The sequence below is a fragment of the Dendrobates tinctorius genome, unplaced genomic scaffold (genome assembly GCF_039654945.1).
Source record: "Dendrobates tinctorius isolate UK_male_01 unplaced genomic scaffold, ASM3965494v1 ptg000084l, whole genome shotgun sequence".
Classification (NCBI taxonomy): Eukaryota; Metazoa; Chordata; class Amphibia; order Anura; family Dendrobatidae; genus Dendrobates; species Dendrobates tinctorius.
Genome location: NW_027361752.1, coordinates 32,087,983 through 32,106,286, shown reverse-complemented (window position 1 = coordinate 32,106,286; position 18,304 = coordinate 32,087,983). Strand labels below are relative to the sequence as shown.

Here is an 18,304-nt window from a genome sequence, read left to right as displayed (position 1 = left end):
TAGCACAAGGTATAATCGGACAGCATGGCCATTAGGGACATCTTATCAAGACCACTCCTTTGCACCAGAATGGAGAACTGTTCTGGCGGGCTGAGCCTGTCCATACATTTAATGGGAGACAATTAAAAATAATGTTGCAGGTAAGATGTGTAGTCAGATATGGCTTCAAAGAACTTGCGTATAATACAGTATTCTCCTGTTACAATGACCTTGTCTGAGTACTTACATGTAACGGGTGTCATTTCCCTTTAATGTTCCGGAGAGTAAAAATTGAAAATTGAAAAAGCTCTAAACCTGCAAAACAGGTCAGGTGTTAGGCCGACATAGAGAAGGGATTATGTCCTTAGTATGGGATGAGTGATCCGGATGCTTCACGCTGTACTAATTAATACCTTGGGAATGCATGCGTGTGCGTGGAGAAGGGACAATTACAGGTGCAGAGAGGGAGGGAGTACCACGATAAATGAGGTTTTACACCATGGCTAATTACCCGCACACATCCCCCACATGCAAGTTATGGCATACGGTGCCCGTGGGTCTGTGCCAGTTAAACATATCTCCTCACTGACCCAGTTTATTTTTCATCCAATTGACCCTATGCACATATTTTCCATACGTTCTTCCATATATGGCAGAGAAAAATTAATAAAGGGTTACAACGCAGGATAGTACAGATGGTGGCTAAGCAGCACCAATCAAGTTCCAAAGAAATTCAATCTGTCCTGCAGGCTCAAGGTGCACCAGTATCAGCTCAAACTATCCATCGACATTTGAGTTAAATGAAACGCTACGGAAGGCGATGCAAGAGGACCCCACTGCTAACACAGTGACGTAAAAAAGCTAGACTGCAGTTTGCCAAAACCCACAGTACCTACAGTCAAATATGGCGGAGGTTTAAAGATGTTTTAGGGTTGTTTTGCTACCTGTGGCACTTAGTGCCTTGACGCTCTGCAAGACGTCATGAAATCTGAAGATTACCAAAGGATTTTGGGTCGCAATGTTGTGCCCAGTATCAGAAAGCTGGGTTTGCAATCTAGGTCATGTCAAGCAGCAGGACAATGACCCCAAACATACTTCAAGAAGCACCCAGAAATGGATGGAAGCAAAGTGTTGGAGAGTTCTGAACTGGAAGCAATGAGTTTGGATCTAAATCCCATTGAACACCAGTGGAGAGATGTTAAAATTGCTGTTTGGAGAAGGCGCCTTCACATATGAGAGACCTGGAGCAGTTAGCAAAAGTGATCCAAAATTCCAGCTTGTTGATCGTTATCGGAAGTGATTGATTGCAGTTATTTATTCCAAACAGTGTGCAACCAAACATTAAGTTGAGGGTGCAATAATTTTGTCTGGCCCATTTTTGGGGTTGTGTGTGAAGTTAAGTCCAATTTGCCCTTTTTTCTTTTTTTTTTTTTGTGTTGTTCCAATACACACAAAGGAAATAAGCATGTGTCTAACAAAACGCATGTAATTGCAACAAATTTCTGGAACAAATACTTCCTTTTCTGAAACAATTTCAAGGGTGCCAACACTTATGGCCATGTCTGTACTTATTCAAATTACAAACTTGCCGTAGAGTCTAAATCTTAGACACGGATAGTTATGGCTGGGATAGTCTGCGGGGGCTTACTAGAAAAATAACCCTTCTAAAAAGTAACTTTTATTAAGTATATATAAATTCGACCTGAAAAAACAAAGAAGGAGGTGCTAAGTGCAAAAGTGTATTAAGGATTTCAGGTTAGCAGGGGGCAGACTAGTGTGGTGAATGCAGTCACAGGACTACACTGCCCTGTCTAAAGAGGTAGCGATAAAAACTGATATCTTGGTACCTCCGTTCAATTGTGGGCTTAGGCCTGTTTCACACTTCAGTTTTTTTGTGTCAGTTAAAATCCGACAAAATGGCGGAAAGCGGATCCGTTGCTAACTGATGTGAAGGGATGCCACCGGACCGTTTTTTTGACGGATCTGATGAATGAAGAATTTTAAAGGAACCGCAGCCCAGAGAGAGAGAGAGATTTTTTTTTTCCAGCCGCTAGAACAGACTTTAGGGTTAAATTTCCGGCTGAGTGAAGACTTTCGGGCATGCGCAGTGTGAAGTGCGGATCCTGCCGGCCGAAAAAACGTTACATGCTCCGTTCGGGCATGTCGGCGGACGGCAAAATTTTGGCGGATCCGCAAAACAACAGATGTCCATCCGTCAAGATCTGCTGGTAATGCAACTCAATGGGAAAAAAAAACGGATCCGCCAAACAAAATGGCGGATCCGTTTTTTTTTGCAAAACGGCGGATCTTGGCTGATGGACAAAAACTGAAGTGTGAAACGGGCCTTAGTTTCACTTGAGAGGTGAAGCCCAAGTCAATGACACATAGAAGTAGACACTAGCCCTACAGAAAAAACCTCACCTGAGGAAATAAAAAATGGTGTTTCTATAAATAAAGCCTTCACAAAGCACATCTGGATAGGAGACTGATGCATCCAATAGGGGGACCCATAGTTAGATTGGTGATATGGCCCTTAGGGTAGGATATGTGTGCTTGGGGGTATTGTGCCACGCCGTAAGTGCAACACATCCACACCAGAAGCTGATGTGAAGAAGGGGTGGACGCGCCCTGTCCACAGTCCTTCTGCATACCTTCCTACGTGCAGAGGTCGTCCCCGTTCGTGCGTCAGCTGTCCCTAAACTCCTAACCTTTACCCTAGAGGATCAGTATAGGCCTATGGCTGCTAATTTCATTCTTTGGGGCCAGAAAAACAGCGCATACCGCGTAGGAAACGTATTAAGCAGGGATGTGATGGTTTGTAAGAGGGAATCCTATAGGAAAGTCACAGGCACACCTTACATCACCGAGGGCCTCACATAACAAAAAAAATTGCAGTAGGAGTCAGGTAAAACTATAATAATAGGCGTTTTACAATCCTTTATTATTAATTTTGTAAGATCAAATGCATACCCAACATGTTGAAAATGAAACTACACATACGATGGTTACATAACACAATGTTAGTTTTCCCTTTGAATTGACTTTTGAATTGCAACATGGCCGACAAAAGCAATCATGGTGATAAATGCAATTGTGTTTGCTAGAAACAATCTGATTTCAAACTGAGAATTGATTTATTTTGTAAGTTTCGAAAGTGCACCCATAGAGACACCAACCAACGTTTTGAAAACTAAAAGAAATAACATTTAGCGACAAAGACTAGCAAAATATAGTGGGAGTCAAAATGACTTCCTTTGGTAATTAAAGGTAAATTTTGAAAAAAAAAGTACTTTTTTTTTTTTCCCCCAAAAATTATTAATTGTCACAAAATCTTTTTTCGCATCCTAAATGAGTAAAAGTCACCGAGTCTCAAGCCGGAAATTGGAAAAATATGGTCACAGAAGAGACATAAAAATTGCGAGGAGTCAAAATGACTCCATTGGTAGTTCTAGTGTTAAGGCATAAGCGTAATACACATAAAGGAGCGGAGAGAACGCCAAAAAAATACTGGACACTGTACAATAATGGGGCAGTATAAGGATAGATACTGAATGACATAACATAATCTCATTAAAGAGACTCAATAACAAGCAATCATTATTGATAGAAATGGCTTGTTCTGATATAAGTTATCTGTTAGATGATACTGCTTCCACAATCCCGACGTGTTTCTCCCATGGCTGGCTTCATCAGGAGGTACAGATAATTAAACATAGCACCGGACTAATATCCTAGGGGTGAGGTAGTCACCGATCATATGCAACATATAGGCAAGACCTCATTCAGAAAAACCGACCCGAGTTTCATCAGTGATATTCATTAGAGTTTCTCGTCAGTTTCATCCAGTTTTTTTTTCACTAATAATCGATAAAGTTTTTCCACCTTCTCCTATTAGTGAAAAACAGACAGCACACTAATGGTATCCGAGTGCCGGATTTTTCACAAACCCATAGATTTGCATTGCCGACTTTGATCCAACCATCGAATCATTATCGGACATGTATTCGCGATTATGCACGGACCTCTCAATCCGAGGAAAAAATAACATAAACAGCCCTATAAACTAACATGGGTACGAGTTCTAGCTGGGATTAAAAAAAAAAACAGCTAGCGCTCGTACATGAAAAACTGACGTGTGAACGAGGTCTTATGCTTACCCTTATCCTGTAAGAAGTGCACCACTATAGGCTGAGCAGGAATGTAGCTTCATATTTGGGTTGCAATGAAAATGAAGTTTTTGATGGCGAAGCCAAGAGCAGATACAAGCATTGTGTGCAAATTATCTCGTAGGAGTCATGGAGGAGGAGCCACTCGGCAGAGGAGTCACAGTGACAAATCTGACTTGATAGGTGTCACGTGATAAATCACCCTCAAGCCCTCTTTGTGATAGGCTGGTTGTGAAGAGGGTTGTCAAAAGGAGACGACCTCTTTAATTACGACTATTTTTTGGAATGTTGGGTGGCTACCGATATGTCCTCCGTTATAGTCTCCCAATGACTTATCTGTTTTACATTGCTCCTTGTAGCCGATTTGCACAGTACATTCTTGTTCGCTAGTCCCTCTGAGTATTTGGGTGACTTGTCATTTGAGTCCATCTGATCGTTCCTTGTTCCTAGGTACATTGCCTATTGAAAAAATAAAAAAATGTTTTTTTCTTTATTTTTTTTATGACCTCATGTTAAAATTGATAAAATATCACTTTACAAAAATGTACCCAACATTTTCAAAGGATGAAAGTTTTTTTTCACCTTTACAACTAAATGTTGCCCCTGTGCATACAAAATGAAAAAGAAGCAACTTGGCCGATAGTTTTCTTTAAAAAAAAGTCATACCGTTTTGTGTTTACAGCTATTTTTTAGACTGATGTATGTATCTCCATGGTAACAGACAACGAATAACTCTTCGTAGCGTGATCTTGCTTCCATACTGCCTTCCATCATTCCCTATTAGAGAATAGAGGATCACTTTACGCGTCCACGGTCCAGGTCAGTGCTCGGTGGCCATTTATAGGTCCTGAGTCATGTTCCTTACTCTCTGGGATCCCAGGCTCAGCGTATAATTTGCTGGGCAGGCGCGTCGTCACTTGTGCGCAACACAGATGACGACATACCTGGCCAACTAATCAACTGCTGCCGGGGGATCAAGAAAGCGCTGGAAATTCACACATCTCGTGTCCTTGGCCAGAGAACTCTGACCTAAATTGTGGACTGTAAGCAGGAAGTAAGAGACAGACATTTACCTGCTGAATCAGACTACACAGTGTTTGTTTGTAGTCTGTTACCATTGAGATGCATAGGTATGCAGCTGTATACACAAAACGATGCAAAATTTTTAATCGGGACTAATTACAAAGTTGCTTTATTTTTCATTTTAGATGCGCTGGAATTAAAAGCCTGGTGGTTACAAAGGTGTCCATGGCGTTCCAAATACATCATTTAGTTTGGTGTCACCTTAAGTAAACCATGAGCAAGTATAGGGTGGTCGAGCCAGACAGCGGTTCTCAGAGCTAGTCTACCTGTGTGAGGCAGTCAATCTGCAGCCCCGGTTTACAGCCGCCCGGTATAGTAGACTCTCGTTCATCTTTAGTGCATTGAATTCATTTACTTTGACATCATTTGATCTCCGGTTTGCACTAGTGACAGTCTGGAGATAATTGGTTTCCCGAGCTGGGCTCCGGGTCTAAACACACACAAGTCCGAGAGAAAGAGACAGGTCTGTGAACACTGCGGCTAATGGTGGACAAGAGGAATAAAGGAACTGATGAAGCAGCTTATCGCTTTGAAAAGCAATTGCCAGAATGCTGTGTCTGCAGCAGCAGACGGCACAGGGGTGTAAAACTGTAACTGTGTGTGATGTACTAGCGCCGTACAGAAACAATGGCGCTAATCAAATTGTGTCATCTGCCTGCCGAATATTCAGGCGCTGTTTGGTTTCATCAGTTTATTTAGTTTTTAGAGGCTCCGAAGTATATTCCAGTAATGTGTTCAGGTCTTTGCATCAGGTTGTGAGAATCTAAGACTAAAGGCCCCGTCACACTAAGCGATCTCACTTTTGTGACGTAACAGCGATCTCACCAGCGAGATCGCTGTGTGTGACAGCGATCAGCGAGCGGGCCCCCCTGCCGGTATCGCTGATCGCTGGAAGAAACCTCTGGACATTTCTTTGGTCGCTGGTCTCCCGCTGGCCAGCACGCATCGCTGTGTGTGACACCTAAAGGGATTGTCCAAAATAAGTAAAAGAAGGCCTTTTTTTTTCCTTAGAAATAGTGCCACACTTCTCTACTGGTGGCATCTGGAAATGCAACTTATCTCCATTCAAATTAACTTGGTTATGTTGCATACAGACATAACCCAGGGACAAGAGTGGCATCATACCCGGTGGGAGAAAAAAGCAAAATATTTTATATAATCTCACTAAGACTAAGTTCACACTGGGCGTTTGTGCTGCATTTTTTTAATGCCAATTTTTTAGCTGCTTTTTACAGTACCAGCAAAGCCTATGAGATTTCAGAAATTGCTTTTTTTTTGTCATCAGTATTTTGTACTTTGCATGTTTTTAGGACATAGAGTATGTCACTTCTGATTCTAGGGAGTAGGACTTTTTTCAACACTAAACTTTATCAACATGCACAAGAGACAAATCTAGCATGCAAAAACCGCTGCAAAAAAACTCACAAAAAGACCATCAAAAATGCCGCAAAAACCAAGGAAAACATGCTTTTTTTCTGCAGCTTCTTTCCTGCCAAGAGATCAGATTTTGCTGCAGAAAAAAAAGAAGCTGCAAAAGACGCCTAGTGTGAACTTACCCTAAAAAGCCATTCCAATCATATTGAGTCAAATCTGATAATTTTCTTTGCAACATCTCTATAAATAAATCTGAATGTGTGTGTGTGTATCACCAACCAATCACGAAGCAGCAGAGTGGGACGCGGTTAGAGAGCAGGGCTGAGGACGGATACAGCAGGACAGTGCATGGAGAAGCGGGGCTGTGAGGAAGACAGTCTTCAGGACAGGGGCCGAATAGTGCCGGCACCCTCCCAGCCCTGTCCTGGCTCAGTCGGCGCTCCCCGTTCCCAACTGCACTATCCCCCCTCTCCCCTGCAGCTTCCCGGCCTAAATTTAGTCCCCGGCTTCTAATGCGGCCTCCTACAGTGCTAGGCCACGCCCCCGCATGCCGCCCAATCACGCGCTGCAGCTCTGCTCTAGCTCCGTCCACTCCGGCAAGCTCCGCCCACTCCGGACGCCCGCGCTAGGCCACGCCCTCGCAGGCCACCCAATCACATGCGCTGCAGCTCCACTCTAGCTCCGCCCAACTCTGCCCACTCCGGCCGAACGAACAATCTGCGCACCTCTCTCTTCTGGTCCCGGCGTCACCACGTGTGGTGCATGGACAGCGGGGCTGTGGAGGAAGGAAGACAGAGGGGCTGTAGAGGGAGAGCGCAGGAGAGCAGGGCTGTGAAGGAAGAGAACAGGGCTGTGGAAGGAGAGAGCGGGAGAGCAGGGCTGTGAAGGAAGAGAACGGGGCTGTGGACGGGGAGTGCAGGGCTGTGAAGGAAAAGAACGGGGCTGTGGAGGGAGAGAGCGGGAGAGCAGGGCTGTGGAGGGACATCGGGACATGGATGTAGAGCACGGCTCCAGAGGGACAGAGCGGGACGGCGTGTGGAGAGCAGGGATGTTAAGGAAGACAGCGGGACCCACAGTTAGGTACTATGCTTGGAGGATTGGTCATATTTATCAATTTATCTAATTTTAAGACAGTGTAAACTTAGAGAGTAAAGTAAAGACATGGCCGTAATGGCGCTGTAATACTGATTACATTGATACCTTTGGTGAAGAAATCCACTTTCTGGTTCTTTTTCCATTGCCACTTGAAGTTTTCTGCTACTTAGATGCCGGACCGTGCACTTGGGTCTTCTCCTCCCTGTCTGTGATTCCGGCCCCTTTGCTGCCTCCGGTCGGTGAATGGCAGGTCACTGCTGAGATTTCAAACAGAGGAGGCTGATCATTCACAGATTGGAGGCAGGTGAAGGGGCTTAGAAACTTTTTTTGTAGTCAATTTTTATTAAATGGGAACTATACCTCACCAAAAGTTGTATGAATCAATAGTACAGGCGTATACAAGAAACTTTGTAATATATCTGATTAGAGAAGTCTGCAGCCTTCCATTTTTATGAGTCACACCTTCCTTTCCCTGCTGCCTTTTATACACATGAAAAATCAGCTCACATCAGTATTGCTCAGGCTCACTGTGGTGTCAGCAAAGCCAGTTATACTCTATGGAGAGGAAGATGGGTGAGGAGCATGGAGCAGAAACAGGCAGAGGGAGACATTGAAAGATCATGTTGAGCATTCTAACAAGTCTTTTACCTCACTCCAGAGCTGGGTTCACATCTACGCAGCTTATGACTGTTGTGTAATTTCCTACATACTGCTGGTGATTTTGTCTGCCTGGTAAAAAAAAAACAGTGAAGATCAAGAATTCGTCATTGTGAGAGTTGATCTACTAGAAACATCATAGCAGCTGGTCTCTTCTCACCATCTCCAAGTCAGTTGCAAAATTAAAGGGGCTGTCTGGTGTAAGCAAGTTAACACCTAATCAGAGGATAGATGATAACTTATTGATTGTTGGGGGTCCTTTACCAATAGGCAGAAAAGGGAACTTTTATATCTGTTATAATGGAGAGTCAGCGCACATGCCAAAATGTCGCTCCGTTCTCTCTTGATGGGCTGCCAGGAAAAAATTGAGTGCAGTGTTCGGCAGCCCCAAAGGGAATGAATGGATCAGCCGTTGAGCATGCACACTGTTTCCCCATTCTTTAGGAGATGGAAGTACCTCTTTCTGCAAATCGGTGCGGGTCCAAGCAGTTGGACCTCCACCAACCAATAATTTATCTCCTGTCCTGTGGATAAACGACACCTTGTTCTCACTGGACAACCTTTAAGAGATTGATAGAGCCTGCAGGGTGGAAAATTGGTGAGAATGCAGGATACAAGTCATGGTGGCCAGAAAGCGTGCTATTCCTTATGTACACACACAAGACAGCTTATTCTGCAAAAGTAACATGAAAGTATGGTTACCATCTAAACTTTTTTTAAAAAATATAAAGTATATAACAAATACATTTTGGCTATTGAGCCTCACATAGGCTGGCATTTACTGTTCTGTAGAGATCACCTCTCAGCAGTTATCCCATTATCATCACAGGCGACACTTATATACCACAGAATCCACCATTGACAACTCACGTCCTTCCCATAAAGACATAGTTGGGGGAGTTGATGTGGAAGAAGATGACCGACCACATTATGCCCGTACCTAAACCCCATCAAACGGAGATTGGGAGCACAAGCCCTTCCTTCCAACATCAGGGTATGACCTCTTCTGGATGAAGCAGTAATAATTCCCACAGTCACCCCCAAAGCTTTTTCAGAAGAATGGAGGCTATTATAGCTGTAAAGTGAGGAGCAGATCCTTAAAAGGGCGCAGTCAGACATCCGCTTAGATCTGACTGCTGTGTTCGGACTGTCCGGCGACTCTCCTTAACCAGGTGTGCCAGCTGCATAGAAATATTTGATGCTGTCATGCTTGGGTAGGGAGAGCTGCCGGCCAGTCAGTGCGCTGCAGTCCGATCTCGGTATTTATACGGCTGTCTGACTGCGCCCTAAATGTCACGTTCTCTTTAAATTAGTGAAACAATGAGTTTTGTAATTTTAGCCAATATCCAGTTTATAATGTGTTTGATGTTTGTTTCTGGGCGTCGTCTTCTCCTTGTGCTATAACGCCGGCTCTGTGGTTGTGTTGGATCACCGGTTCATTATTGCGCACAAATTGTTCTCCGGTCGAATATTAAAGTAATCAGTTATGAGATAAGTATGTGCAAGATACAAAGTCTTTCTGGGCTCTTTTTCTATTGTAATATAGTGAATTTAATACCGGAGATTAGAATTCTTCCTTCGTTTAGAAGCACAATGCTCTCTACATCTTAATTGAAAATAGCGGCTTCAAAAAACATTTAGATGCAAAAGAGCAAATTTCTTGCAGAGATGAATGCCTCCGATATGCTGTGCCGACAGCAGAGACAAAGACACACTCGGTAAGTCAGGAATGGTTTTGGTTCGTTTTTTTTCAATGGTTCATTTCAGGTTTCAAATAATTTGTCATTGTTTTTAAAGGGGAACAATAGATTAGACGATGCCCTCCGTCATTCTTCTGCTGCAGTTCTTCCACAATAGATGAATGAATCTGAAGGAAATTCCTACCCAAGCCACCTTGATTCGTATTGGAATTTACATTTTTGTTTGTATGTTTTCATCTGTCACAATTTTTTTAGTCCGAAAGTTGACTCTGCTCTGTTGGTGATGTCAGCAAAAGCCACTGGATCGTTGGCAGGAGCGGTCTGTGACGGCAGAGATCAGCATCGAGCACATCAGGCAGTGAGATGGCAACTACCTGTATATTAGCTGATGGTTTTTGTACAGGGATTTTCTGCTTTATGTTAATGTTGGGGTATTTATGTCACGTACTTGTCCTCATTTTGTCGTGAACATGGTTGATTTGGAGCTACGGCGCTGCTTGCCCGCCAAGTGTCATTACATATTTCATATGATTTGTGTTTGCCATAGATGAAGAAGAATTTTCCTTTAAATGACAAGATTAAGCATTTAAATGGTTTTCACAACTTTTGTCAGGTAAACCGACATGAATTTAAGACATCAAAGATTCTGAAAGTGACCCGCAGACTGCTTCGGCTATTATTTCAGTACCCCGCTGGGTACAAGCCATGCAATTAGTTACATCTCTCTTAGGCAAAGCTATAAATCCTGACCACAAGAAATAAAGCTGTCCAAAATAATTGCATGATTTCCCCGCATTCAGGAATAAGATTTTCTACAGCTCAGTAGCTTCAAGGAAGAATCCAGGGTCAGATAAGCCCACCAGAGAACGGGAGGGTCTTGCAGCCCAGACTCCGCACATTAATAAGCCTCAAAGGTCCAGTAGATGACACCCACATTCGGGAGTGACCTTGATGCCAATTACTCATCTCTAGGATGAATTTTAATCAGGATGATTCACAAATTATTTATCCTATCTTATTTGTGATAATGGAAGAACAAGTGGACTTGTACATGGTGTGTATGAGTAAAGGATGGTCTCTCAGGTCTGCTCAGCCCAAGGGACCCCCAGTCCTGCACTTCCTAAAATAAAAAGGACAGGTATTAACGCATTAGTATCTTGTGGTCTACACTAAGCGTTAATAGTCTATAGCTCACACTAACTGTTTAGTAAAAGGTTGTAGGTGACTTTGGAAAAGGTGGGAAAAAATCTTCACATATTTCTTTCCAACAACTACTCCACAGCCTTGTTACCTGTAAGGAAATATTACGGTCACCCCAGCAAATATTTCCGTCTATCCCTTGCCTTAAAGCTTTTCCTAATTTTTTTGTGTTGATCATTGTGTATACTAATAGATGGCGGTAATGTTCCAAAGTGAAGGAAATTCTATTGAAGGGCCATAAATGACTCCTGATTAAACTTGTCTTAGCCAGTTAGTCATATGTTAACCGTGGACCATGGAAAGACTATTAGAGGACTACGAGTTGTGCATACATGTATGTACAGTATATATCCAATACAATAAAGTTATCAATGTTAGAAGACCAAATCGGGGTGAGAACTTGTATATTTCAGAGTGTCAAATATCATTTCAAATAAAATTTGAGCCAGCGTACATGTTGGCATAAGTGCAAGGCGTAGAAGCGCATTCACACGGTGGCCATTTAACATGGAGATCCTAAGAGAAAAACTGAATGAGCAAATACCCTGTCGTAATTAAGTAAATAGCAATAGTATATGAAAATAACATAGGGTACTTAGTTAACATACTATTTTGATTAAGAAAACTGAAAAACCATCCCACCACGACAAGGTGTACCCAAATTGGGACGGGAGTGAAAAATATGTAAAAGGGAGGAGGGCCATCTGCTTCTGTAAGCATTTTCTTGAAGAGTCTGGAAAGTGTTAGAGTGGTCAAGCCTCGTTTTCCCGAATAATCAGTCTCATATGAGTGATGATCTACAACATTTCGATATTTTTGATATTGCACCTTTACACAGGCTGGGAATCCTAAGAGCTAATTTTTGAAAGAACATTTGTTCTTTGCTCAAGCAAGCAAGGAAGCAATAAACCCAACGAATGAACAAATGATTTTTCAAAGGATCTGCTGCTGACAATATGGGGACTGAATAATAGTATTAACAATATTTTGTCCCCATTGATGTCACTTGTTATGGCCACCTGTGTAAATGTGCCATAGAGGGAACCTGAAGGGTTATACATGTTCCCCGATCCTCGGGCAGCATGTATTAGACAGTGGCGGCATGATTCCAGCAATCAATGTTTACCTCTGGAATGCTGTGATGTTTCCAAGAAAAACATAGTTTAATAGCCGCGAGGGACCAAGCCGTGAAGGAGCCTAGTCACACAGATGGGTGGCTTCTCCCTGCTCTCTGCCTCGGAGTAACAAGTCTGTCCATGAGTTCTTGTTTAGGCAGAGACCTGTCACTCAAGGGCAGCAGGCAGGGAGAAGCTGATGGAGACCGAGCCGGTCTTGAGACTAGTCAGACAGGTGAGTCCTCTGCGGCTTGTTCCCACCCGCTGCCCTGGAGTGACAGGTCTCTCTTTATACATGCATGCATGGAGAGACGTGTCACTCCAGAGCAGCGGGTGGAGAGAAGCCACCAGGAACCCACCTGTTCACCTAGTCGCTAGCATGACCCGGTCCCCATCAGCTATTAAACCATGTTTTTCTCCGAAACACCGCAGCATTTCAGAGTTAAACATGTACAGCTTGACTCTTGTAGCCACTATCTGATACATGCTGCCTGTTGATCCAGCATCAACTGTTAGGTTCCCGCTAAAAACGATCCCCTGGCCATGTAATATAATATGAGGACATCCACTATTGACCAGAAACTCTTATTGACAAGCTGGATTTTTCTCAGTGACTTACTACCAATCCCAAGCAGAGAGTGATACAATTCCCATTGCTTGGTGGAGAAATGGTGGATACCAAAATACAGTTTAATGTCTCCTTGATGTTTTCTAGAAGATATTCACTAGAAAAAGCCCTTTAAGACTAGCATGTCCAGTTGTATGGATGTAAAACATTTATGTCTTCTGTTTCTATAATCTCTTTGCCTCCTCCCAGAGCTCCACTGTTAATCTTGTTGAGGTGTGATAATCCTCTCATATGTGACCTTCTAGGAAGGGGATTTGGTGACGACATAGACCGAGCATGAAAATTTGAATATATTGAAGATGCCGCATAAATAGCAGCCATGAGATCCTACGAATTCCTGAGCCTTGTCCTTCAGACTCACTATGTAGAAAATCAGAAGTGCACTTTTTGCTATTCATGGACGTAATAGCTTTTCATAGCGGGTAGTATTGGGAACAGTAGGCACTGCCCCATCTCTTCTTTACCTTGTGTGTACCTACTTATGGTAAGGTTGACTTGGTTTCTCATAACATCAGTGGCATTACCCTCTAATTTTTGCAAAGTTAATAATATGGGAGTCATTTTCCTAGTTACTTTAGCTGAAAGTAAACTCCTCGAAAAAGGAGATTGTTGACCCTTCCAACTGGAGGTTTCTTTGAGTACGGTTGTAAAACATGTTGAAGCTGAAGATGTGCACACTTACTTTTGATTAAAAGAAAAATCCCAAAATGTCTTATACTTGGGGTATAACAGGCATAACACCCAATAATGCCATTGCAAACCTCTCCTAATCAAATGTGTTAAATGCTGATTGCAGCACAAGTAGAGTTTTCTGTATCGGTGGAAGGCAGTGACCTCACAGATCTTCACCAATGGGTAGTAGATTGAAAATGTGTGGATTTTTTTGCTGCTTGGATCTGGTAGCTCCCCTAGATACAAAGTGAAAGTTTTTTAATTATTTTTCAGTGATGACAAAGCCCTTCAAGGACGTCAAGAAGAAGAGGAAGAGGTTGTAGAAGTTGAGGAAGAAGAAGTTGATGACGATGAAGATGATGGAGAAGATATGGAGGAAGAACCTGAAGAACCCTTTGAGGAAGCCACTGAGAGGACAACGAGCATTGCCACAACCACTACTACAACTACAGAATCCGTAGAAGAAGTTGTCAGAGGTAATTGCACTACTCATGTCTTTTTTTTTAATAGTTCTTAGGCCCGAATTTAGATGTCCATGACAGTTGGTTGACTGGACACGATGTCCAGACTTCACTGAAGTCAATAGCCTCTTATATGCTTTTGAGGTTAAGTTCAGGTCAAGAGACTGGCAGCTTGTCCATACTCGGACCATGTTTTGATCTTAATGACCTTTATTCATCTCATTTTGGGTCACATTTAAGGACAAATACTTTAGAAGAACATAGTATTTTTTTTTTTTTTTTTAAATTCTGATAATCCAGCGTACTTAGGTGCCCACTTATCAGACATGACTAACTATTGAAAATTAAACGGATGTTCAAGGATTTTGAAGAAGTTTCCCAAAAGCAGGATTTGTTGTAAAATAATATACAAACCATTACTCACTTGATTGATCCCGCTCTACTCCGTCACCTCCTTTCTGTTAATCCCTCCAGTCCTTTAGTGATGATGTCACGTCTGTTGGTCATGTGATTACTGAGGCCAGTGATTGGTGTGACATCATTGCTGCGAGACCAGAAGGGATCAATGGGACAGCGAAGCTGAAAAAAAAGTGGACTATTTTAGTAATATAAGACAAAATGAATACAGTTATAATGACGGCGTTTTGTGGACCAGTTATTGGATACCGCAATGGGCAGGCCTAGTCCACCAACATGAACATGCATGTACAGCAGGGGCACCAGCTTTCGGGCCAGTGACTTATCTATGCCACTGTTCTGAACTATTAGTGTTCTTCATAGGTGAGTATCGCATAATAGCACTTGTAAAACCAAGCATCACTCAGAGAGATCCACATTTGTTTCTTTTGGAGTGCACTATGTGAAATCTCTGCTTGCAGAACAATTGGACGTTTCTTCAGTCTTCTCTGGGGGGCGTGCGTTTTCATTCCCTCCCACACGCTGCCAGTCACAGGTCAGCAGCTGATCTAGCAGCTTGGCAGCCTCTCACTCTGCTAAGCTGTGATGGGCAGCATCTGAGAGGGCGTATAAAAGTCCAGGTCGGCAGAGAAGACTGTGCAGAAATGCCAAGTTGCATTGCAACAGTGAGTTCACCTAGTGCTCCCCAGAAGAAACAAATATGAATATCTCTGCAATAGAATGACGTAGTGCAAAACAGAAAAAAGCGACATATTCAGGGGAGCTCAAGAATTTTTTCAAGAAATTTTTTTTTAACTCAAATTTTATGAGCAATCGACAGGCGCTCTTTAATCATAAGGTATGCATTGCCCTCCTCCTTAGCGTCAAGCTCCTGGACTGCGAGCACGAGAATAACTCTAACACTATGTGCCTGCAATGATGTAATAAATGGCGCACGTTTCCCTCATACCTGTATAATAGTGAGCGTTCTTAAAACTCTTATAAGAAGTTATGTCCAGGGAGCTATAACAAACCATCATGATCCTGGAAGAAAAAAAACATCTCGTCCTCGGTATTTCGCTTTTTTATGCTTTCGGTTTATGACAAACGTCATATTTTATGTTAGTTTTATGAACAATTAAAGTTTATGACTGATATTTTATTTTTATCTTATAGTTTTATTTTTTTAGCAAGTTTATTTATCGCTAGATTATATTATTACTGCGGCGTGAATGCTTCTGCAAATGCATTTCATCCGATTTGATGGTTATGTGATGAAACTGAATGTGAATTATTGTTGCATTTACCTTTCTGTATGGAGATTTATCACTCCTGATTTATATGGTTTACATGGTGAAAATAATTTATTTTCTTCTTATCCTTTATTATCTACGTATGGTGCAAGATACGGGGAAATTCTTCATTTTAAGGCAATGTTAGGTCAAGAGTCTTATTGCAAATGTCCCCTGGTTTTGTTTTGGTTTTTTTCTGAAATAAATGGAAACACATTTTTTGGGCTGTCTCGTGTTTCTAAGGAAACTTCATATTACCTCAAATAGATCTTTTGGCCATATGAGACTGATGTGTTTACTTTGAAAATATAACTCTGCAATCATTTTTACAATTTCTCTACCTACCTAAAAAATTGGTGAGCAAGAGTTTGTAACTTTCTTTTCTTAATCTGTTTTCATCTCAGCTCCTCTTTATGATCACAACAAAGATCAGCTCAACTTTCACCTGGTCGTAAATCAGCCGAGAGGTGCTGAGAGACAGATAAAAGTTACAATCTCCCCGTCGGCATGAGCTCAGTAGTTTGCTTATTTTTCAGCCAGCAATGGGTAGTGCATTACAATGGAAACCAAATGGTGCAAACAAAGTTTAAGTACATGAAACAATTTAAATTAAAATCCCCTAAAAAAAAAATTTTTCTGGGACTGTTTTCAATCCATTAAAAGTAAAAATAGAATTGATAGGATTTAAAAGCAAAAAAAAAAAAAGAAGAGTCTAGTGGATCATGAACAGGCTTTGATGAAATATATTGATAAAAAAAATGGAAGCCATAATGCCAATGTAAGCATAGCTGGAAATTTATAGTAAGGTCTTTCACTAGAAATAGGATTAAAGGGAATCTGTCAGCAGTCTTTGCTATATAATCGGAGAGCAGCATGATGTAGAAGCAGAGAGCCTGATTCCCGAGATGTTGTGTTTTGCTGTTTTAAACAATCAGTGTTTTATCAGCAGGAGGTTATCACTACAGGACTAGGTGTCATGTGCCTCCTAGTCCAACCAAGCCCCAAGTACTGATCAGCAGCTGTCACTAGAAAACAGTGGTGTGGGCGGGGTTATACAGGGCTCAGCATTTGAGCTCTGCTAAATCTATAGCAGAGAAAACAGTGATTGTATCACAACTGCTGCACCCAGTAAACTAAGTGACACATCGCTGGAATCAAGATCTTTGCCCCGACATGTGGCTGCTGTCTACTCATGAGTGAACGTGCTCGGATAAGGTGTTAGCCGAGCATGGTCGTGTGTTAACTGAGTGTCTTTGGATTGCTCGAATTATATATTCGAGTCCCCGCTGCTGATCGACAGTCGCAACACATGCAGGGATTACATGACAAACAGGCAATCCATCCATGTGTTCTGGCTGTTGAACAGCCATGAGACATGCAGCCGCGGGGGCTTGAACATATTTTTTGAGCACGCCAAAGGCACTCGGTTAGCACCCGAGCATGCTCAGATAGCACCTTATCTCAGCACGTTCGTTCATGTCACTCTTCAGATGTCGATAGGTTAATTCAGAAATCCCAAATCTCTCTTGTAATGTGTAGACGAGATGTATTTATAAGAGTGTGTAATCTTTGGATTTTGGAAGCAAGTCACTTTGTGTGACATCTCTTCTCTGGCAGCGGTCACCGGGCTGCTCGGAGTGTTGGCCGTCCACTGTAGCCATCTCCATGATCTCCTGAACAGAAAGGACCAAATTATTGCCCATCAGTTTTTTCTTTGCTGCTAAAAGGCTCGGACAAAAAAAAATATTGTCTCCCATTCCAACGCTTATTCTTCGAGTCCTGGGAGAGGTTTATTTTTTTGAATGAAGATTTCATAGCAAGCAGTTTGCTAGGATAATTGCAAATGTAAATCGCTCTTTTTAGTGCATTGTAGTAATGCGCTGCCATCTTCCCCCTATAAAGCAAATTATCTTTTGTGGGATTGGTACGTGACGTTAATTGCCAGTGCCGTTACACAGCTGCGTGCAAATCTTTATAGTGCACAGAAAACTGATGTATCCGCAGACACAGTTGTGCATGTTAAATCCATTGTCATGCAGTCACCAGTTTCCATTCTGGTTTTTCCTATAGAGATGGATATGCTTTCAAGAGACAATCGTGGGATAACTGTTTTATGTCTCTGTTTACCAGGACTAAGTATATAAGGCTGAAAAGATTGGCCCATAAAGCACATATGTCACTTATCGACAGGATAGGTGATAAATGTATGATCGCTTGGAGTCTGACTCCCACCCATCACAAGAAGAAGGGTGCCAAAATCCCCCTGCGTAAATGAAGCAGTAGTGAGCATGTGCAGCCAGCGCTCTAGTCACTGTCTGTCGGAGTGGTGGCCACACATGCTCACTATTACTCAATTCACACAGGGGAATTAGGCGCCCCCGGAATCGGTGGAGTCTTAACAGCCTAACCCCCAGTAATAATAGTGGAGTTATTTTTTTCTTCTCCTGCAGATTGCTTAATTTCAATACACTACAAGCTGCTCGATG

At 42.3% G+C, this 18,304-nt stretch overlaps 1 protein-coding gene across 4 annotated transcripts in view; it reads left to right on the top strand.

The window, feature by feature from the left end:
• The window catches only part of APP (amyloid beta precursor protein), a 321,957-nt gene that overhangs the window by 220,078 nt on the left and 83,575 nt on the right, over window positions 1-18,304 (top strand). For all 4 annotated transcript variants that reach the window (XM_073584514.1, XM_073584513.1, XM_073584515.1 and 1 more), the window contains one exon: window positions 13,943-14,145. In XM_073584514.1, the coding sequence (XP_073440615.1) occupies window positions 13,943-14,145 (203 nt within the window). The remainder of the gene's footprint in view (window positions 1-13,942; window positions 14,146-18,304) is intronic.